Genomic DNA, 21968 nt, shown 5'->3' with positions numbered 1-21968 from the left:
TCTGTGCATCCGAAAAGTGAGAATATACCAACTCAACGGGCTGCAAGCCTCCAACATCTGTGGTTTCCATCGAGGGCAATGGGTGACTGTACGAAATTGCAAACTAGCGAGTACAGTTGCGTCGGACTGGCATTCAGTTATCGCTCTGCTATAATCATGTCGCGCCGCAGCTTTCCTTGCGGCTGAAAGTAAGTCAAACCATGTATTTACTAGCGACAAGGTTGAACATCAGGCTTCCATTCCGTTACTTCACAGCCACCAATCAGCGTCACACACGTCAAGTTGAGTGCGACGGGCTGTGCTGCAGGGATACCGATGCGTGTAAGACTGCGCCTCCTCGTCTAGGTGCAGTCCGTGCACGGGTGCGCCTGCATGAAGCAAGCTAAGGTAAGCACTCCAGCTGGGATCGTCAGGACACTGCAGCCTACTCGCAATAGCAACTCGATGCGTTTACACCTACTGCCATCAACTTGTCGCATCGTACGCGATCATTCATTACGCAACTGACATTATCGTAATGTACGCAACATGAGCACTTATAGAAGTTCTTCAACAAGAAGGGGGAGTTTCGACGTGCCGGACTCGGCGCGCTCATCTGGGAAACCCTCCACCTCACTTCCCTCATCGGCTCTGACTGTCACGGCTCTCAACAACAATGCACCGTCTTCTCAGTACGCTTAAAATCCCAAATTGACTCGCTCATCTAATTTATCACCAGAGCAATTGGCATACTCGTTATGGGACTTACCGGTGCTGGCAAAAGTACCTTTATCTCACAAGTCACGCAGAAAAGTGCAGATATCGGGCATTCGCTAGAATCTTGTACGTTTGTTCATACTGATGAAAATTTAAGCCTAATTGTGTCAAGGTACAACTGATGTCACCTTCCGAACATTGCAACGAAAGAACGGCCAGGAAATATATCTCATCGACACACCAGGCTTCGATGATACCAAATTGGAATATGCGGCAGTCTTCCGAAAGATTGCTTCATGGATTTGTACCTACTGCGATGGGAATAGGCGCGGCCTTCGTATAGGTGGAATGATCTATGTTCAACGGATAACCGACATGCGAATGTCAGGGTCTTCTCTCAAAAGCCTCCGAATATTCGAAAAGATTTGCGGCGAGCGAAATTTTCGGGATGTTGTGGTCGTAACGACTATGTGGGGGTCCTTGAAGACGAATGAAGCACGAGATGCCGCAGTGATGCGCATGAAGATGATGGAGGAAAGACCAGAGTTTTTTGGCAACTTGATAAGAGGTGGAGCTAGGATGGAGAAAAGCCAGGGTGATGGTCAGAGCGGTGTTCGTATCGTCGAACTTCTGGCAGATAGGCGAAAAACGGTGGTGTTACAGTTACAACACGAAATGAGAGGCGGCATGAAACTGGAAGGAACGACAGCGGGCAGGTACCTGGAAGGTGAGCTTGTGCATACACGTGAAAGATACGAGGCGCAGAAACGAGAGCTAGAAGAGTGCGCTGAGGAAGTTCATGATGATGATGATCTCAGAAGCGAGTTCCTCGAGCAAATCGAAGACTGCACTCGCCTTGTGAACAACATCGTGGACGATCAAGGGAGTCTCTCCGTCACACTCGAAGATATGTGGAACGAGCAAGCGGTGAGCTGTGGAGCGGGTCGCGACGACCAGGCCGAGGACACTACGCAAGAAAACACTTCCGCCCACATCGTTAAACTTGAGCACAAGATTCAAGGGCTTGAGAGAAAAATTGAAGCGCAGCGCGATGATCTCGACGCACAACGTGAAGAAATCGAGAGGATTGAGGCGGCTAGTAAGGAGATCGCAGAAGCTAAGGAACGCGACCAAGTCGCGCGTACTAAAGTGAAAGAGAGGCGAGCGCCTCATAATGAGGCTATTCTGTGGATGCAAAACTTCTTTGCTGGGAGACGCCCCGAAAACTTTGTACAGCCGCCACGTCGAGCTGACTCCATGCCGTTGGAAACGAAGGCGTCTAGAAAGTCTAGCATAACGTCCTGGCAAAAGCGAAGCCGATCGAAGAGCCGCCAGAGTCGCAAGCCCGACAATATGCGCACATATTCAGAAGAGCAAACAAAGCAGTCTTATATCGCTTCGCACTATCATCAAGGTCAATACACACACGAGCCTGGGTATCCTGGTGTATCGGGAAGTGACTACGAGAGCGGGATGAACAATTCAACACCTCAGATGTATATGCCACACCAGGCTCATTCATACACTCCTGTGGCTCTGCCTGCACCCAATGGGCAATACCAAGTACCGCCTCATGGAGTATCTATCGATCCCTCTAGGACAATGCGCAATCCGCCTCCGCCCTCGCAACCTCCTTTACGCAGAATCCCACCTTCTGTTGCTCCGCCACACCACCAGGTTGTTGTCAGATCTCCTTCTTATCCCAGTAACGCGCCTGGAGAAACCCATTATCGTGGGTAGTTTGCCTAGATTGGGACCATCTATTTTCTAGACTGGGCGTACAAACACAACTCTTCAACGACTACCAAAAAACTTCGTGCGCGTCAGTGTAACGTGATGTATAATGTAGCCATCCCTGGATCTGGAGTATCCCAGGGTCTGATCAGATGCATTCGTCTAATGCCTAGACTATTACAAAGTTCTGGCTACAAGAAACTGCCTCGCGTGGCGCAGTCCACGCATGGCATGTGGTTGTGAAGAGTGGCTTTGGGACCAGCTACGCCATGCCATCTTCAAGGGTGCATGTACTGCCCCACCAGGACCATGCACATAATACGAGATGTGGGGGCTATTAAAGAGCTGAGAACTATCCGGTGAACTTCGAAAGACGGTTGCGCGATAGTTGCAGGGTGGGTCCCGCGTGATGGAGGGGCAGATGCAACGGTGGTTCGTCACCAACTAGCCTATCAGCCGCACCTGTGCGTTGTCACTTGATGACCAACCCGATGGCTTGCATATGGGCGAACGACACGAACATGGTACTTTCGAGGCGCAATGCTGGTCCAAGCTTCGTGTGAGTGTATGCATGAACCTGTAGTTCCCAGTCTAGGATTATATCTTAGCAAGTGGTTGCCTTCCAGCCTTATCGTCATTCTTCACGAGATGAGAAGCCCATATCGGTCCAACTGAAGTACGATAGCTTTACAGACTCTTTTTCTTCATCAATTGCATCAATACCATAGCAGCTATGAAGGACAGAGTGGACAGTCCTCATCGTGAGGTACCTGTCATTCCAGATTTGAAGTAAGTGCCAACCAATATTTCGGCGAGTACTGGCTGATCGTTTTACAAAGACCTGACGACATCATAATCGCTGTGATGGGTATAACTGGCTGCGGCAAAACCACCTTCGTTAATCTGTTCTCTGATCGAAAGCTCGAGGTTGGACATGGACTGGACTCATGTGAGGACCGAAGTTTGCGGCAGAGACATTATCTCGACTAAGACTCTCTAGGTACCGTATCAGTGCAAGTCGTGCCCTGCACATTCGAAGGTGGCGCAAAAATATATCTTGTCGATACTCCAGGTTTCGATGACACATATCGCACCGACTCTGAAATCCTGCGAGAAGTCGCGCTTTGGCTGAACAAGGCACACTCTGAGAAATTGCGACTAGCAGGAATAATCTTCCTACAACGGATATCAGATGTACGAGTAGGCGGTAGCGGAATCAAGAACATCAGAATGTTCCAAAAGTTATGCGGTGATGGCCCGCTTGCGAGTGTGGTATTAGCGACCACAATGTGGGATATGGCTACGAAAGACGCTGCAATTCAACGAGAAAAGGAGTTGAAAGAACAACCACAACTTTGGAAAAAGATGATAGATCATGGCAGTGTCGTTTTCCGTCACGACAAAAAAGAAGCGTCAGCGCTCAAGATCATTAAATATCTGATGAAGAAGAAGAGACCCGTCACGCTCGACATCCAGCGCGAGATGGTCGATGAGAAGCGCGAACTGATCGATACGGGCGCTGGCGAAGCGCTAGCATCAAACATGGAAGCGCTCATTAAGCTATATGAAGGGAAATTGAGGAATCTAGAACAGGAATTCAGAGAGGCCCGCAAGGAGGACCGAGAAATGTTGGAAGAGCAAAAAAGAGAACATGAGGAAAGTCTTGCAAAGCAGCGAAGAGAGATGGAGAAGCTACATGTCAACAGGTTGCAGCTTATAGAAGAAGAGAAGAAGCGATTTGAAGAGAGCCAGAGGGAAGCTAAAGAAGAGATGCAACGTGCTAAAGAGAATTTTGCGGCAGAACTTGGAAAGCAGAAGAAGCACATAAGAGAGCAGTACATTCGGGAAATGCAACGCTGTAATGTAATGTAGCGCTTAGAACCAAACAATTTCGTTTATCTTGTTATCCGACCGAAATCGTCCTTACCTACTAGGTCTAGGCACACACAAACACACGTCAGCAGGAGTTGATGGTGTAGTACGCGTGCGCTTAAGATGCATTGGATTGAACAGGACACAAAGCAGCGTATCTGCGGCGCTCCCACACCCGCGACTGGCCTATGTAGCACGCCATCTTCGCGCGCAAAAGAAGCAAAACCCGACCACCTCCGAAGGAAAAATATTCATTGCATCAGAGAGCTTCAGACTGAATATATCTTCATGTACATGCTGACCATCTATCGAACGTTCGAGATCTTAAAGCCACCCGGTACAAGCTTTTGGAAAACACCAGAAGGATCATACTTCTTTGCCGCCGCCTTCATCTTCTTCACATTCTCGGAGCCATAACTGGCCAGCGGATCCTGTGTGTTATCCGCATAGTTCAGGTAGAGATATGGGTTGTCAGCGCCGATACTCTCAGCATACTCGCGAATCCGGTTAACGAGATCTGCGCCTGCGCCTTGGAAGAGGGCATCTTGTTCTGCGCCTTGCCAAGAGATGTAGGGTTGGTAGACTGATACACATTAGCTTGCGATTATCTTTCGCTGTAAAGTCAAAGAGTGGACTTACGACACAACAATTGTTCGCCGAAACGTTCCAGGCCCAGCATGTTACCACCTTTAGAGGCGCTCTGCCGCCAGTATGAAGGCGGAAGAGGTTGGTAGAGAACGTAAATCTGCCAGTCGCCCGTCGCCTTGGCTTTGAGGTTGGAGAGTACGTCCATGTAAATTTCATGTGCTTTGGTCATGACGCGGAGGTCATTGGCGAAAGTGAGTGTGCCAAAGTATACGCTGAAGATTTGGTTAACATCTGCTAAAGTGAATGCTGTGACTGGCTTACCTATGGGTTGTGGCACCTGCAAGCTCTGCTGCCAGCGACGACATGTTCCTGATTCCTGTGGTATCGGAAATGTTGCCAGGAATCGCTAGAAACTCATCGTAGGCCGCGGGTCTTGGTACTGGCTCAGCATAATCATACGCATTCAAGATCAAATCAGCACCAGCGGAGCTTTGGTATACCGGCATGACGATGGCCGAACCCTTGGGCTGTTTGTCGATGTTGTTGGAGAAATTGATGAGGGCCTTGAAGTGGTCTTGTATGGTCGACTCCGGGTAGATGACAAGGCCACCCCAGAGGCCGTTGTAGTCAAAGGTACCGAACTTGAAGCTAGTAACGACGCCGAAGTTATTGTTGCCGCCTTTGAGGACAGCAAAGAGGTCGGGATGAGAGGTCTTGGAGGCGGTCACAATACGACCATCGGCAAGAACGACTTCGAACTCAATCACGTTATCGCAGACCAAGCCCCGTCCTGGCGAGAAGTATGAGATACCACCACCAAGTGTAAGGCCCCCGACTCCGACTGTAGATGAACGCCCACCGCTCGTCATCACATTGAGAGGTTCAAGAACGTTGTATACGTCGTCCCAAGTCGCCGCAGGACCGACCTTGACGAGAGTGTTCTTAGCATCATACTGAACGGTGTCGAGGTAACGCAAATCGAGAGTGACGCCATCCTCGATATTTGAGGCTCCAGCGTAGGGAGTATGCCCAGCACTGCGGATCGCAAACTTGCAAGACTTCAGTAGGCTGGCAGCCGTAAGAGTTTTGAGAGCAAGTGCGACTTCCTTGGCTGTCTTGGGTTGGACGATGCAATTGGGTGTGATGACTTGTTGCTTCACATCGAAGTAGGAGTCCTCCCGCGTCTCGTACGCGTCTTGACCGGGGAATAGCAGGCGACTTCTCAGGGAAGTGAGTGCGAGGGCGGAGCACTGCCATTGTTAACTAACGTTTCAAATAGATGGAGCTCAGCGAGCAGCCTTACACAATAGTCAGCTTGCACGAACGGAGCAACAGCCGCTGCCGCCAACAGAGTAACGATCAAGCGAGCCATTATGATAGTCAGCCCAATAACCAAAGAGACGATACAAGGAGTACTGGATGATCGCGATCACAACGCAGGCTGTAGCACGGTTTTCTACTCGTTCACTCTCTCCGACAAATTTACAACATAGCCTAAACAGGAAGGCGCAATCACTGCTTAACAATGACTCGGCATATTAAATGAAGATGGATTTTTGAAGGATTTCCAGAATTGATTGAAGGGCTAGATGCTTTGGAGCGTTGGGTTTGCACTGCGAAGGGTACAGAGCTGTCGGTAGTACCTCGGTCGAGTCTACAATTTGTTCGCTAAAACTGTGGCTTGCAAGGGTAAAAGAACGCGTGTTCTGTGATAGGTGCGAGGGTACTTACACGAGGCTCGGTCCAAAGAGTCAATTGGAAGATCTTTCCGCGTCCCTAGAGGAGCGGACCGCAAGGGGCTGTGGTTGAGGCGCAGGCATCTAGCTAGGCCATCCGGGGAACTCCGGGCGACCAGAGTGACGGGTGCAATGTTCAAGATGTAGCCATCTCATCGAACGCCACATGCTTGGCATGCATCCTCTCCCATCCTCCTTCCGCTGGAAAGGGAAACATCCGAGCCGTTGTTGCAATGCCAAGTCATTGCGCCCATGCGATGGAGCGGCGTAGGCATGGTGAACAGGTTCACAGCAGGCTGTGCCGTACCTTAGACCAATCTCCTGCTGCGTGTCGCAACTTTACAACTTAAGCGATGCGGCACATATGAACAACCCGTGCCGCTATCGGACATCACAATCATGAGAGGGATTCTTTGCGGCAAGGAACATGGTGTAGTGAGGCGACGGATCTGTTGGTCGAGGAGACTTGTTAGACGGCGGAATGCGATAATCCAAGCGACGGGGACGATAATGCCAACTTGGAATATAGATGAGTGAAGACGACGCTTCGTTCGCAACGATGCGGATTTGTATCGAATTTTCATCTCAACATGGACATGAACCAGCCCATATTTTCGGCCCCGCCTGGTTACGTCGTCGATGTGGAAAATCCCCAGAGAACCGGGGAAGCTGCAAACTTCTGGGTTGGTACCTTGGGCATGATTTTTGCTGCCATCTTCATGGTTATACGTGTCTTTACAAAGACAAGGCTAGCAAAGGGCTTTACACCGGACGATAGTAAGCTCGCTCAAATCTCTCAGAACACCTCTGAAGCCTTCTGCAACGGAATCCAGTATCTGACGAAGACCAACAGTAGCGTTGCTCGTAGCTTGGGTACGTGGCAGTACATTTCGCATAGAGCAGGATGTTCGTTGGGTCTTGCTGACGACCAAGTCTACAGTGCTTCTCCATTGCCATCCAAGTTCCTATTCTGTGTATGTTCTGAGGTCTTTATCAATGCCCTCAAGCCTGATCTAACCCTACAAAAGTCCAGTATGGCCGAGGCACTCTCGGCGTACACATCTGGGAATTGACTGGCCATAGAGTCAACTCTACAATGAACGTAAGCACCACCCATCACTCTGACCAAGCGACCTCAACTAACTCATACCGCAGCTGATCAGTGTAGCAAGCATCATCTACTGTCCTTTCCTCGCTAGCGCTAAGCTATCTCTCCTCTTCTTCTACCTACGCCTGTCGCACATACAATGGTTCCGACTGTGCGTATACGCAAGTATGTTCGTCGTCGTCGGATACAACATTGCGCTTGTCTTTCCGCTCATCTTCGCATGTACGCCTTTCCGACGGAACTGGGATGTTACAATTACCGAGGGAAGTTGCATCGATAGGACACCACTTTATATGGCGACGGCGGTCCTGAATATGGCCACAGATATCTTACTGCTGATCTTACCTATACCGATGGTGGTCAAGCTGCAGATGCCTAGGGCTCAGAAAGCTGGTTTGATATGCATATTCGGTGTGGGCTCGCTGTAAGTAGCAAGGCCAAAAGATAGAGATGGAGAGCACAATCTAAACCGCCACAGGACATGCATAACAAGCGCCGTACGACTAGCTCTACTCTTTCCCATGCTTCAAACCATCGACCAGACGTGGGCGATCGTCATGCCAGGTATTTGGATGCAAGTCTTCCTCAAATCCAGGAATCTCATCCTCATCATATCATATATACTGATATATATCTTCTCCGCAGTCTCATCGAAGCCAACCTCATCATTATCACAGGCTGCCTGCCAACAATGCGTCTCTTCTTTCGGCATGTCGCACCGCGTCTGATCGGCGAGTCTTCGCTTCGCAGTCGGAGCCGAAAGCAAAGTAGTACAGGATATGGGGGTGGCTCACATCACCAACTGGAGCTCAAGACCATCGGATCGAGGGCTATGAATAAGAGATTCGAGTACGTGGAGGATGACACGGTGAGTGTGGGTAGTGAGGAGAGGACGACGGCGGGCTGGAGGGGTGACAGGGACTCTGAGAGGGGCATTGTTGTCGCGGGAAATGCCGGGGGAATTACGAAGACGTCAAGTGTTGTTGTCGAGAGTGAGTTGCGGAAGAGTAGTTCGACGGATCTAAGGTCGAGTGTTGCATGCCTGCGGTGAAGTTGGTGAAGTATCCGAGGATTAAGTAACCAAATAGACTCATTTCTACATCTGTCTACACCTACTACGCATCTCAAAAACGATCCTTTCGTTGAGCAACATGAACAGCCATAGCGCATAAAGGCAAAACATCATGGTATCTATCATGCTCTGCATCGCATGGCATGGCGTCGCGGTCTTCCCTTTTTGCAAAAAAGAGCAAAAACAAAAACGCCATATGTACCCAGACCACGCCTGCGCTGGAGATCCCCTAATCTGAATCAAACGACTAGATGATGAAAGAAACATCGCCATATATGAGAAAGAAACGTAGATCCGCAAGAAACCGTTGGCACCAAAGAGTCACATCCCTCGTCTTACTCATTTGCCTTCTCTTTGCCATTTCCACTAGCCATCCTCGCACTTCTAATACTAGTCTGCCTGGCCAGACTTGTCTCACTACTCTTCTTCCCTCTAACCTTCAAACTCTTGATAGAGTTCGACGGAGAAGGTCTGGGCGACGTTCTCGGTGTGCTGCTTCTACGGCTCATTTGCTCAAAGCGGCCAGCGAGATCCTTGACACTTCTTGTGTCCTTGACTCCCCTGCTGCTGTTGTTGTTGCTGCTGCTGCCGTTGCCGTCATCAGCGTCTTGTCCTACAGACAATATGCTGTTCCCGTCTACATCCGCATTGACGACGCGGAGTTTAGATTTCGGAACCGTAAACATGACTTGCACAACCCTCCTCTCAACCGCAGCTTCGACATCCCAGTCCGCCTCGCTAGCTGGTGTGCAAGGCCTACTAGTACTCTCACTTCCTCCTCTTCCTCTTGGCACACCCAACTGCTCCCCCCTGATAGGCGTTTTAGTAGGCGTAGGCAACCTCTCCTCACTCCCCACATTGACAAGCAGATTCGCACCCCGTTCTCTCCACTCCTGCCTCGCACGTTCCCGCTCCGCCATGGCAATGTCTTCCGGTGCGCCCCAATCATCGCCCGCCGTGCGACGCCAAGCTGGATCCGTTTCATCTTCCAACCAATCCTGTTTCCCTCTTCTGTTTCGCCAGAAACTAGCATCCGAGGCAGCTCGCTGTGGTGTCGCCGTCGTTGCAGGCATGCTTTTCCTGTGAACCGGCGTAGACGGCTGCTCGACGGGATCGTCTCTGTACGGCTCTTGTTGCACATCCTGATAGTTCATTGTCGCAGCAGTCATACTCCTCGTCCTCTCAGCACTGCTCACACTCCTCGTCAACACTCTCCTCACGCTTCCCAACCAGCTCATCCGTCGTTCCCTGGGAGCTGGACGGGCAACGGTCGCAAGGTCCATTGAGAATGGTGTTGCTGGCGTAGCAGTCGCAGCCCGACTATAACTACCGTCTGTATCGCGATGAGTTGTCGACTCACTTGAACCCGTGTCTGGCCTTGCTCTATTTTCTGGGTTTCCGCCGAGAAGTGCTTCGCCCTGAGCTTGGAGATGTGCGAATGAGGATTGGGGGGTATGAAAGGAGTCGATGTCGTGGTGACCATTGTTGCGTAGACTGCTGAGAGAGTGCGTTCGCGCATGGTCTGGAGAGTGTGAACCTGTGTCATTATTTCTGCTGGGCTGGTCGTGAGTTGGGCTGGAATCTGGCGTCTTGAACGGATTACCGCGGGTGGCAGTGTTTAGCATGGGGCCTGAACGCATGGATGTACTCCGCACGACGCCGCCGTTGGAAGACGTCCAAGACAGTGTACTCCTCTCGCTGAGGTTAGAACTAGTACGTTCTGAGGAAGATTTGTCAGGCGAGAGCCTTCCCGCGATCATCGGCTGATTCGTGTTCATCTCAGAGCTCTGGTGGTGAGGCGAAGTAGGGTTGGAATTCAACGCATTCCTACTACGTCCAGGAGATTCGGTAAAAGGATCCAGAACAGGGGCGTTATCAAGTATAGCTGCCCCAGATCGTGGCCGTGTCTCGATCATCTCAGGTTGCCTAGCTGGTGTACCATTCTCGTGCGCCAACTCCTCATCAGGCTCTTCTTCTAGTTCATCAATGGGATGAATGCCTCCCGGACCCCGAGGCCTGCCCATAGCGTACTGTGGTCTACCGCTTAGGTTGCGTCGTAGTCCGCGCGTTGGACTCGGGATCTCAACAAGTAAGCCTGACCTCTCTACATCACCTCGTTCGGCTGCCTTCCAGCCTTGACCACCCTGTGTGCCGGATGGGAAGTAGTACGGGCCGTTCTGATCAACAAGATAGTCCAGAGCGTCAATGCGTCCGCCGCGATCATCGAAACTCGGGGAGTTTTCGTCGACGTTGTACCTGTGCGTTGTGTAGGAGATTTCTTGTAGTTGCTTTTCACGAAGCTCCTTTCGCTTCTTTGAACGTCTTGTGTACCACATCCAGAGTGCGAGTAAACCACATACAGCAGCGATACCGATACCGATACCAACGCCCAATCCTGCCTTTTGTCCAGTCGTAGACAAAAGGCCGCTGTTGGAAGACTGTGGTGGAGCCTGGACGGCAGGAGGTGTGTAGTCGGATATCCAGGAATTGGAAGTGACGTTAAGGAAGTAGGTCTGCGTATTCGCTGCTGGCGTAGTATCTCTCCGTCGCGCACCAGACGATGGTATAGAATAACCTCCGGTGATCATTAGAACACCACCTGGCAACATGGCCGCGCCATGGCCATAGAGACCGGCATCATTTGGCAACCCAGCACCAGTGGTAGACGGCACTATCCACTGCCAGTCACCACTACCACCATAACCGTCTGCGACGTTCAGTACAGCGAGTTGAGGATCCGCTGGTGTGTCGATGTCGCCCACCCAACCACCGATGACGATGATCTGCTGACCATCTGGACTAAGCACGGCTGTATGACCGGAACGGGGATCGACCGAGGCAACGTTTGCTCGGATCGCTAGGTCTGTACGGGAGGTATCGGGTTGTTCGACACCAATGAAGGTCCAGCCCTGTTCTGGAAGGGAGAAGAGGGCTATCTGGGACATGTTGATGAAGGCAGCTTCGGTGTGACCTCCGATGAGGACAAAGTTCTGTTGCTGGATCTGCGTGCCATCGCTTCGGTCGGAGAAGGTGGGTGGTAGACCTGTGATTGTGAAACCGGCTTCTGGTACAGGCGGCCCGCGACTGGACGATACATCGGTGTCGTAGTTGAGAGGTTGAGCGGCATCTCCGGAGGGTTGCAAGGTGACCATCAAGTTGGAGTAGTTGGCGGCAGATTGCCAGTCGCCTGCAGTGTCGTTTTGGTCGGGGCACATGCCTCCAAACAAGTACGTACCGGTGTCTGCAGCGTTGCCCCCCACAATTGACGAGAAGGTCATGCCGCCGCTGAGGTAGTTGGCGCCCATAATGGACGTATGTGAACCGTCGACGACTGAGACATGTTGCTTGCTCCAACTGCCCTTGACGACATTCTCCGACGTATCCGGCACAAAGGTCCACAACTCTCCACCACTCGCACCCAGAGTGCAGTCGCCAGTATACACAGTCAAGTTGCCGTCCTGGTCGAGAACTGGGGTGAAAGCCCGGGGGGTTTCATCGTCAAGGAAGGGTAACGCAGCGTACAAGGTATTGTAAGGTAGATTCGACGCTCTGACCGGGGAAGATAGATCGATGGTGCTAAGGGCGAACTGTGTGGTGGATTGCGACGAGGGGCGGAAGACGTAGAGGGTGTCGTTGGTTTGGAGGAGGCGTGTAGGGTTGTAGGGCATCTGGGGCAGGGAGAGGCGCTGCATGCTTGGTGCGAGGAGAGCCTTCACCTCGAATGCTGGAATCGACGTCCCATGAACCGCGGCTTTGGACTCTGCGGGGGACGGACAGTACAGAGCAGGCGACGACGATACAGTGCTTGGAGTTGTCGATGAGACGGGAGTCGAAAGGTGGGCTCAGATCTGCGGTTCATGCACGGGACCGTCGAGGTGGCTGGCTATCGGGGTCTGTCAACAGAGGCCCAGCCCGCAGTCATGCACCAGAGACCCAAGCCGTGCACCAGAGGGTATACACCAGCTTGCGCAATGCGCTACCGTGGGTCCATCGGCCCAATCAGTATGCGTTACGCATCATCGCGTCTGCGCCCGGCGCGCGTCTGGCCCTGATTTTCTCACGCCAAGCCAGTTGGTAAACACGGTCGCTCGGAGCAACGGCCTTTGGCGAACGTTGTTTCTTCACATGCTATCATCGCGGGCAAGCCACACAGTCCGACTGGGGCAATGAGTCCGCTCGTCAAGACTTTTTTTTCCTGGATAACGGAATGCATACTGGCATGACCCGTCGTCTAGAGTGTGCTGTGCTGTGCTGTGCTGTGCTGCGCGTCGACCCGGACTTGGGACGAGAGGGAGGTTGGTGCAAGGTCGGTGGTATGACAGCATACCTCCCCCCCCCCACCTCACCGCTGGAGAACCCGGCTTCCACGCGGAAGAGTCGATGACACTACTCTGCCAACCGCCCATGTTTCAGATAAACGGCGCGCATCAGCTGAGAATGATTGCCCGCGTACAATTGCCTCTCGGTCCTTTACAAAAAAGAACCACCATCAAGGAAATCAAGGCTCTCGAGGTACATGGAGTCGGGCCTTTTTGCACCGCAGACTGCTACACAACTGGAAGGTTAAAACCGAAATCCTGATTTTCGAATCCACGAATCATCTTGTGTATCCATCGCATCTCGCATTTCAATCTGCACATGATAGGCGGCAGCTAATTGCTTTTCGATTGAGCTGTCCAAGGCGGTGACACGGTTTTGCAACGTAATTCCTCGCATAGGTGAACCAAATGCTCGAATCACACGCTGCAGCATCTCCGCTACCGTAGCCGCCAACGAACCGTCGAGGCATCATCTCTTTGATATCTTGTGCACAGGCCTGTAATGGGGGCAGGACGTCTTGAGGCTCAAAGCTGGAATCAATTCTCGACCTTCCCAGCGTACTAGTCCGCCGCCCACGATCAACGAACAAAGGTGGAATCGGGCCTTTGCAGCCGTTATCAAGATTTGCGCGTGCCGTTGGACACGTCGAGACCACCACCACCTTCACATCACACACGTACAAACATACACACATATTGTTAGAGCGACACTGAAAATTTTCATTTCAGCTCATCCTTGGATGAATCATCTACTCTAAAGGCATTGACCGAGCTCTTGCTCCATCAATCATACCACTACCATGCGACAATCGTCGCACCCGACAAATCAAAACGCCAAAGCCAGCCCATTCGCTGCTTGTGATGAACGCCCATGTTGAGATGCGTTCAAGCACACTTACTCAACTCTTTTTTGCACCGCCAAACGACCCATGATGCAGGTTGAACTTTTGGGTATCATAACTTAGTCATTACACACATTACAAAGCAGCATGTTGATATGCTGCTTGAAGTGACTGCGTTGATGAAACGCAGTCAAAAGGATATGTCAAATGACACAGAGCCTAAGAAGAGTACTTCTCGCGGTAGAACTTGGCGGCGTTGACCATGTTGACAAGCGCCGCCTTGGTCTCCTTCCACTGGCGGGTCTTGAGACCACAGTCAGGGTTGACCCAGAGCTGCTCGGGCTTGAGGTAAGTCAGCATCTCAGAGATGCGGTCCTTGATCTCCTGCTCCGAGGGAACACGGGGGGAGTGGATGTCGTAGACACCGGGGCCGATGTGGCGGGGGTAGGCCTTGTCCTCGAACACCTTGAGGAGCTTGGCGTCGCTCTTGCTGTTCTCGATGGACAGGACGTCAGCGTCGAGAGCGGCAATGGCGTGGAAGAAGTCCTGGAACTCCGAGTAGCAGAAGTGGGAGTGGATCTGGGTCGAGTCTTGGACACCTGCGCAGGCAAGCTTGAAGGAGTCGACGGCCCATGAGAGGTACTTCTCGCGCTCAGTGCCAGCACGGAGAGGGAGACCCTCACGGAGGGCAGGCTCGTCAACCTGGATGACGTAGATGCCGGCAGCCTCAAGGTCAACAACCTCGTCGCGGAGAGCGAGAGCAAGCTGTTGGGCCTGGACGGACTGGTGGACATCGTCACGGGGGAAGGACCATCGGAGGCAAGTGATGGGGCCAGTAAGCATACCCTTCATGGGCTTCTTGGCAACCGAGGCAGCGTACTTGGACTCCTTGACGGTCATGGGAGCAGGGCGAGAGATGTCACCGACGATGATCGGGGGACGGACGCAGCGGGATCCGTAAGACTGGACCCAACCCTTGGTGGTGAAGACATAACCGTCAAGGCGCTCACCAAAGTATTGCACCATGTCGTTGCGCTCAGGCTCACCGTGGACGTAGACGTCAAGACCAAGCTCATCCTGGATCTTGACGACCTCCTCAATCTCCTTCTCAATGAACTTCTCGTACTCCTCGGCGGTAATCTCACCCTTGGTGAACTTGTTACGTGAGATACGGATCTCCTTGGTCTGGGGGAAAGATCCGATGGTGGTGGTGGGGAAGGTGGGGAGGCTGAGGTGCTTCTTCTGCTGAGCGTAACGCTCGGGGAAGGCAGACTTGCGCTCGTGCTGTTCAGGAGTAACGCTAGCCTGGCGGTCCTTGACAGCCTTGTTGTTGGTGCGCTCAGATGAGGCACGAGCCTGCATCGACTTGGCATTGGCCTCAAGAGCCTCGCGGACAGCAGCCGGGCCGTCGTTGACAGCCTTGGCAATGACGACGACCTCAGAAACCTTCTGGACGGCGAAGGAAAACCAGTCCTTGACCTCCTCGGGTAGCTTCTTCTCGCTGTCGAGAGAGTGGGGAGTGTGGAGGAGGGAGCTGGAGGTGGCAACGAGGACACGGTCCTTACCGAGCTTCTGGACAGCAGTCTCAACAAGCTCGATGGCACGCTTGAAGTTGGTCTTCCAGATGTTACGGCCGTCGACGACACCGACGGAGAGAACTTGGTTGGAGCCGAGCTTGCCAGCGACGCTCTCGAGCTGCTCAGGGTTCCTGACAAGGTCGATGTGGATACCAGCAACGCCCTGGAGGCTGGGGAAGACGTCGAAGTTGTGGACAATGTCGCCGAAGTAGGTGGCGAGGACAAGCTTGGGCAGGCTGTCGCTGACAAGCTTCTCGTATGCGGGCTTGAAAGCGTCCTTGACCTTCTGTGGCAGGTCGTAGACGAGGACAGGCTCGTCAATCTGGACGTACTCGGCACCAGCCTCCTTCAGCTTCTGGAGAAGCTCTACGTATACTGGCAACAACTTCTCGAGGAGAGAGATGGGGTCGACGGACTGGCCACGGTCGGCCTTACCGAGAGCGAGGAAGGAGACGGGTCCGATGAGGACGGGGCGGGTGGTGATGCCAGCCTCCTTAGCCTCGAGAAACTCAGCAACAGGCTTGGGGTTCTCGGCGAGCTGGAAGGTCTGGTTGTCCTGGAGTGTGGGCTTGACGTAGTGGTAGTTTGAGTCGAACCACTTGACCATCTCCTGTAGTGGGGTTAGATCGTCTTCACAAGTTTTTAGACTGGCAGAGCTTACGAGAGAGGGAACGTCGACACCGTCCTTCTGGTGGCCACGGCCCATGGCAAAGTACTCATCGAGCTTGTGCAGTGAGTGCTTGGAGTAGCGCTCTGGGATAGCCTAAGAGCCGTTAGTGGGAGCGGATAACAGTCAAGTGGCATGTGCTTACGTTGAAGAGCTGAATGTGGTCGAGAAGGTGATCGTAGAAAGCGAAGTCGTTGCTGGGAATGACATCGACACCGGCGTCCTTCTGGATCTTCCAGTGCTCCAATCGCAGACGCTTTCCCTCCTTGATCAGATCATCGCGGGAAAGCTTGTCAGCCCAGTAGGCCTCGTTGGCCTTCTTGAGCTCACGGTCCGCACCCATACGGGGGAAACCGAGTACTGATGAGTGTACCATTGTGATGTGATAGTCCAATGCGGACAACTGTGATGGATTTGGGGGGAGGAAGGGTAGATTCTGATGAGAGAGAGGTGAGAGGGAGGAGGGGGAGGAAAAGGTGGGATGTAGGAAGAAGAACAATAGCGGATGGTGTGCTTTATGTTTTTTGCTGGCGTATGCAGCAGCGTCGCGGGGTTGGCGTCTAGCTCGCTCCGATTCGACGACGCCTTCACCGCCTGCAACCTTATTCTGCAACGGCGAGAACAATCCGCCCGTTCGTCAGGGCTTCCCAAAGTTAACGTCGTGTGGAGCGCGTATCTCTTTCTACTTTAGCGCTCCATGCCCACAGCCAACTGCGACTAGCTCTGGGTGGTGCTAAGTTTTGCCCAAACCGACATCGGGGAGGGGCTGCTCGGAGTCTTGGCGACTACGAGCTTGCGCAACATCATCCACGTCCGGTGGGTTCTCGGATGATTTCGTAGCACAGAGACGCTGCGATAAGCACGCCCAAGTGCGATCCTTTCCAGGCCAGGCTTTTAAGTTCTGACAGTTTCTGCTATGGTGGGCTCGACTCGACTCCTTCGCGTCGTCGATGACAGCATGAATCAGCTTGCGCGCCATAGCTCCTAGCGGAATCTGCATCTCAACAGGCATCTTCTGGGTTAGCTCAGACCCTGAAGATCATCAACCTTCTGGACAATACCATCGCCTCAGGAATGAACAACTCCAAAGCAGGCTGCTGAGTCAGGTGCCATCGGCGCTGGACAGCGCTTTTTTCACGACAGTCGGTCAATGTCCGAGCAAAGGGTTCACGATGATGCGGCGGAACCACCGAGTACTTGCCCTATTTAGCTGTCTCCACAACCCCGCATCATGTATAAAACCCCGCCAACAACCAACAAAGTACGCGACTGCGAGTGCAGCATCTCTCCAAGCCACTTGAACAGACACGGATAATCTCCCTCACATCATCCAACATGGCCTCAAGACCCACTCACACCCGGACTGCCTCGACAAACCTGGCCAGCGGCTCAGGCCAGCGCATCTTGGAGGGAAGGACTGCCATTGTGACGGGAGCATCTAGGGGTACTGAATGGAGCACTCCCTGACCCCGTGTCCTGCTGACACTCTCAGGAATCGGTGTCGAAATTGCCCGCAACCTCGCCAGCAAAGGCTGCAACGTGGTCATCAATTACACGTCCGACTCGTCGACCCAAGCCGCCGAAGACCTCGCCTCCGAACTCTCAGCCGAATATGGCATCAAAGCCATCAGCGTACAAGCAAGCATGGGCTCTGAGAACGGACCCAAGCACCTTGTTGAGGTCACCAAGAACAACTTCCAACACCCCAAGACGGGCAAGTTCCAGTTGGACATTATCATCAACAACGCGGGAGTCGCAGGCAACAACTACGTCGAGAACGTCGACTGCGAAGACTTTGCCAGACAGTTCAACATCAACGTACGGGGTCCACTGCTCCTCCTGCAAGCCGCCGTCCCCTATCTACCCCACGACCGCTCCGGCCGCATTGTTAACCTCTCCTCCGTCAGCTCGTCGCTGGGATACAAAGGTCAATCCATCTACGGCGGAACAAAAGCAGCGCTCGAGAGCATGACAAGGACATGGGCTCGCGAATTAGCAGAGCGCTGCACTGTCAACGCCATCAACCCAGGCCCCGTTGCAACCGACATGTACTGGAGCAACGACGACGCTTTCATTGCTCAGAATAAGCCTTTCATAGAAAACACACCCCTTGCTGCACCACGGAAGGGCATCGACCCGGAAAAGATCTACGAAGCGAGCCAAAACGCTGGTGGACGGCCAGGCTACAGTGAGGAGATTGGTGGGATTGTTGGTATGCTTTGCTTGCCTGAAGCGGGTTGGACTACCGGTAGTGTCATCTGCGCAAATGGTGGCATGAAATTCAGCTTCTAAATGTTTGATACCACAGAACGAATGAAACGATCAAGGAAGGGCAACAGGCATCACTCTGCTCATCTTCAGAACATTCAACTTGATATATGTGACTTTTGATTCTTTGTATTGTTCAGCCTCGCCGAATAGCTACAGCATCTATATATTGTTCGTAATTCGGCTGTTAGTCATCAAAGCGGGCTCGGTGGTGTAGTTGGTTATCACGTCAGTCTAACAACAACAATTGTTTCTTGGACACTGAAGGTCCCGAGTTCAAACCTCGGCTGAGTCATCTGCAATATCTACTACACGTCGTGTAGTAACTTGCTTTTTGTTGGTAGGGAGGGCTTGGTTGGGTCGAAATTTTTGGACACGGAGCGTGAAGTGCGGATGCGCTAAGTCTGGAAAGGATTTAGCGGCCCCGCTAATCGCGAGGCGGGCTTTTCCAAGGGGCGTTTCCTACTCTTCGACTCTGACGTCGCACTGTATATATTGCCGTCACCTGGTCGCTTCTTCATCACTACCGGGAACGTATCCTACGCAAGCTACATATCTTGTCGCGTCACTCTCTTGTAAAGATCGTTGATGCACGCACCTGGATTCCGGAGTGAATACGCTGTCGCGATCGCGTTCGACGCGTCTCAACCAGAAAGACCATCAAGACATTGGCCGTTGGCTACTCATTTATCGCACCTACTGAACGTATCATCGCATCGTCGCGTGCGGGGTTCATCGCCTGTTCTGCCAAATCACTATCCTTCAACAAACCCATTAACGGGCGTAACACATCCGCGGTCTGAGATCGCGTTTGTGGGTTCAGCAGCCGGGGCTGTCCCTTCATCTTCTGATGGATGGCTGCTGAACAAAGGCAACGCCCAAGAGTAATGCCTCTTCGTCCTGGCGAGTCCGAGCTGCTCTGCAGCAAGACTCGTCGGTGGCTTTGAGGTAACGAGCCTATCTGGCGGCTTTGCCCTGCTGTTGCATCCTCTTTGTTCCTGCTCCCCGAGCAGTTGAGCATCGGCGGGCGCACGGTATAGGTGGGATCGACGTTTCGTTTCAGCTCGCACATATCTCTTTCTTTCTCTTTATCTTTCAATAGTGTGTCCCATTTTGCGATTTTACATGTTTCTGTCTTGTTGCCTAGAAGTAGCTGTCGTATGTTACACCACTTTCATGTGTGATTCCTGGTATATCTCGCGCTTGCTAGTTGCTGAACATGATTGGCCTTTGCTGACCTGAACGTCATCCGCCGATCTACCCCCGCTTCGCCAGGCTAGGCAGCCATCTTGGACAAGAACACCTGGGATGACATTGACAGCCTCTACTCAATTACACATCTTCAATATGCCTTGTTATTCACGCAAAGACTTCATGAGAGAATTCGTCTTTCCTGACGAACCGGCACAAGACTTTGAACGTGCTGGCATCGCGGCCCAGTATGCATCAGGCCACCCAAAGGATTGGTCACAAACCGACGACATCCTCGACTTCAGCAGTGATCTGAGAGAAGACCCCGAGAAAATATACAGAAGCTACTACACTGATCTCAGTTCCGACAAAAAGTTGTTGGCCATCAGCACGGATGCAGAGCGCATTCTCATATACGACCTCGCATCCCGAGAGCTGTGCGAGGTCCTTGAAGGGTCGGGATCTGTGACATTTCGGCCTTCTGACACCAACGAAGAAAGCGTTGCAGATGTTGACCAAGGCATGGGTATAGGGACTCCGAGACCGGGTTATACCCTCGTCAGCTCCATTCCGCACGAGGTTCATCGCCGCACTCGTAGTACCAACCAGCTCATTCTTTGGGATCTGGACCAAAATGGCCGATTACTCGACAAAGAAGAGCCCATTGATCCCGCCGTGCTCGCTACTAAAGCCATCGATGCGATCGCTCCAGATCTCGCCGCGAGTCACGAATGGACTAGGGAGTTTATCAATGCGTCAACACTCCGTTCTGACTTTATGAAATCGCTCAATCAGGCAGCCGCAGATCATCGCAGGCGTCATAACACCATCATTGACAATGCGAGGCTTGGGAACTTTGGGTCTGTAAGCTTCAGCGCTGATGGTAAACTGCTACTGTATCATTCAAAGAATGATTCTACCCAACAAGGTATGCGTGAACCAGACGATCTTCCAGTCGTCGCCATCTACGACTTGGAAGCAGGCATCGAGATCCACCGCCTCACTGGACATACGGATGCCATTATGTGGTCGGCTATCAGTCCGGACAAGGAATACGTTGCTTCGGTATCCTGGGATGGCACAATGCGCATGTACTCTGCCTCCACTGGAGCCTTAATGTGGGTCACAGAAAACTCTGGTGGACAGTGCTGGGCTGGCGCATTCTCGTAAGTAGCGTCCTTACAAACGACATATGAAACATATACTGACTCTAGACACCCGCCATCTAGACCCGACTCGAAGCTCATCGTGTGGAGTTCCAAAAACGGCCACGCAGTCCAAGTGCACGTTGTATCTGACGGACAGAAGAGGGCAGCTATGCAAGAAAAGTTTTCCCACTGGTGCCGTAGTCTCAAATGGCATCCAACAGAACCAAAGATCGCGCTTTGCGTGGATGAAGATGCGTACATCTGGGATCCCTCCGACGGCCCCAATGGTAAGGTTCTTCAGCATTTCAAAGTCAAAAGTGACAAGGGACACATGCGCATGTCTGGGTGCCAAGATGTTTGGTGGATGGACGAAGGTCGGCTTTTGGGACTGGAGTCAAGCGACGGTTCAGTCCTTGTCTACAACACGCATAATAACGCGAAGGAACTGTTCCGTCGGTCTGCTGGTACTATGGCCGGCTATGTACAAGGGGGCCTTTACGGAATCATCAAAGACCAACAAGAGCATGATGTTTACGCCATTGTCTGCGGCGATGAGAAGGTGCGCTTCTTTCGGACAAGTGTTCCAGCTTTTCCGTCGTGGTGGGAGAAGGAACCACCATCAGCGGTGGTAGAAAAGAAATCATTCCCCGAGACGGGAAAGTATGTCAAAATCACCAAAAATTCGAAAAAAGCACCATCATAAGAGGAATCCGAAAGAAAGAGTTGGACTGGGAGGAGTGCGACTTTGTGGACTGCTGAGTAAAGTCGTCCAGTAGAAGTAGAGAGGTAGCAAGTTTCTCGGCCTTCACTGATCTGGTGGAAATGTCATTCTGTCAGCCGCGATAACAGTTTCACTCTCGGTCGAGGTACACTACCCCACCTTACCGGCCTTTGCTTTTTCGTCCCCAGTCTAGCGAGCATTACCAATATTGTTCCACAAGCCAGTAACAACAAAGAGCATTTCAAGACTTCGCAATCCCAACACTTACTACAGGGCTGCAGCACCTTGCATACGCAAGATGGGGGTGGCCGGTAGCGGGTCTTAGTCTTACTTAATATCTATGGCTGTAGTGTCTGCGGATATCGGCACCGGAATGGTACAGTCCTGCTTGTCACCCGTGACTACTCAACATCACGAGCAGCTGACACA

General features: G+C 52.3%; 7 protein-coding genes and 1 non-coding gene across 8 annotated transcripts; 5 read left to right on the top strand and 3 right to left on the bottom strand.

Moving 5' to 3' along the window:
• Nucleotides 1-716: 716 nt before the first annotated feature.
• On the top strand, nt 717-4302 carry CC77DRAFT_948193 (hypothetical protein; the record flags this gene model as incomplete). Its single annotated transcript, XM_018535185.1, has 4 exons — nt 717-822; nt 869-2432; nt 3270-3379; nt 3431-4302. Coding segments are annotated over 4 exons (2652 nt in total), but the record flags the coding sequence as incomplete, so codon positions are not given.
• Nucleotides 4303-4454: 152 nt separating this feature from the next.
• On the bottom strand, nt 4455-6345 carry CC77DRAFT_549435 (FAD-binding domain-containing protein). The gene is made up of 4 exons (XM_018532146.1): nt 6194-6345; nt 5212-6140; nt 4942-5162; nt 4455-4885 (listed from the first exon to the last, which is right to left on the bottom strand). Exons 1-4 carry the CDS (start codon nt 6260-6262, stop codon nt 4608-4610), a joined length of 1497 nt encoding a protein of 498 aa, XP_018380087.1. The 5' UTR covers nt 6263-6345; the 3' UTR covers nt 4455-4607.
• An 871-nt stretch (nt 6346-7216) lies between these two features.
• CC77DRAFT_1099731 (hypothetical protein) lies at nt 7217-8804 on the top strand (the record flags this gene model as incomplete). Its single annotated transcript, XM_018530020.1, has 5 exons — nt 7217-7499; nt 7655-7728; nt 7782-8158; nt 8213-8308; nt 8380-8804. The coding sequence occupies 5 exons, from the start codon at nt 7217-7219 to the stop codon at nt 8783-8785; spliced, it is 1236 nt and encodes a 411-aa protein (XP_018380086.1). The 3' UTR covers nt 8786-8804.
• Nucleotides 8805-9141: 337 nt separating this feature from the next.
• On the bottom strand, nt 9142-12498 carry CC77DRAFT_1035448 (hypothetical protein; the record flags this gene model as incomplete). Its single annotated transcript, XM_018526936.1, has 2 exons — nt 9142-11330; nt 11361-12498. 2 exons carry the CDS (start codon nt 12496-12498, stop codon nt 9142-9144), a joined length of 3327 nt encoding a protein of 1108 aa, XP_018380085.1.
• A 1688-nt stretch (nt 12499-14186) lies between these two features.
• CC77DRAFT_948232 (cobalamin-independent methionine synthase) lies at nt 14187-16587 on the bottom strand (the record flags this gene model as incomplete). The annotated part of the gene is made up of 3 exons (XM_018535188.1): nt 14187-16154; nt 16206-16307; nt 16357-16587. 3 exons carry the CDS (start codon nt 16585-16587, stop codon nt 14187-14189), a joined length of 2301 nt encoding a protein of 766 aa, XP_018380084.1.
• Nucleotides 16588-17136: 549 nt separating this feature from the next.
• Nucleotides 17137-18661, top strand: CC77DRAFT_1025557 (NAD(P)-binding protein). The gene is made up of 2 exons (XM_018526089.1): nt 17137-17655; nt 17704-18661. Exons 1-2 carry the CDS (start codon nt 17547-17549, stop codon nt 18501-18503), a joined length of 909 nt encoding a protein of 302 aa, XP_018380083.1. The 5' UTR covers nt 17137-17546; the 3' UTR covers nt 18504-18661.
• Nucleotides 18662-18681: 20 nt separating this feature from the next.
• CC77DRAFT_t98 lies at nt 18682-18774 on the top strand. The gene has a single exon. It is a non-coding gene; the product is annotated as a tRNA-Val (tRNA).
• Nucleotides 18775-19669: 895 nt separating this feature from the next.
• CC77DRAFT_550238 (WD40 repeat-like protein) lies at nt 19670-21700 on the top strand. The gene is made up of 2 exons (XM_018532148.1): nt 19670-20836; nt 20900-21700. Exons 1-2 carry the CDS (start codon nt 19788-19790, stop codon nt 21519-21521), a joined length of 1671 nt encoding a protein of 556 aa, XP_018380082.1. The 5' UTR covers nt 19670-19787; the 3' UTR covers nt 21522-21700.
• The last annotated feature ends 268 nt before the right edge of the window (nt 21701-21968 follow it).

Source organism: Alternaria alternata (assembly GCF_001642055.1).
Source record: "Alternaria alternata strain SRC1lrK2f unplaced genomic scaffold CC77scaffold_30, whole genome shotgun sequence".
In the NCBI taxonomy this organism is placed as follows: domain Eukaryota; kingdom Fungi; phylum Ascomycota; class Dothideomycetes; order Pleosporales; family Pleosporaceae; genus Alternaria; species Alternaria alternata.
The sequence above is the reverse complement of the archived record's forward strand: the minus strand, read 5'-3'. Positions and strand labels throughout refer to the sequence as shown.

Coding starts and splice junctions, on each gene's coding strand:
- CC77DRAFT_549435 (XM_018532146.1), bottom strand. CDS start 6,262: ATGGCTCGCTTGATCGTTACTCTGTTGGCGGCAGCGGCTGTTGCTCCG. Junction 6,141..6,193: donor TCGTGCAAGCTGACTATTGT/GTAAGGCTGCTC, acceptor TAACAATGGCAG/TGCTCCGCCCTCGCACTCAC. Junction 5,163..5,211: donor GCAGGTGCCACAACCCATAG/GTAAGCCAGTCA, acceptor CCAAATCTTCAG/CGTATACTTTGGCACACTCA.
- CC77DRAFT_1025557 (XM_018526089.1), top strand. CDS start 17,547: ATGGCCTCAAGACCCACTCACACCCGGACTGCCTCGACAAACCTGGCC. Junction 17,656..17,703: donor TGTGACGGGAGCATCTAGGG/GTACTGAATGGA, acceptor TGACACTCTCAG/GAATCGGTGTCGAAATTGCC.
- CC77DRAFT_550238 (XM_018532148.1), top strand. CDS start 19,788: ATGACATTGACAGCCTCTACTCAATTACACATCTTCAATATGCCTTGT. Junction 20,837..20,899: donor TGCTGGGCTGGCGCATTCTC/GTAAGTAGCGTC, acceptor CCCGCCATCTAG/ACCCGACTCGAAGCTCATCG.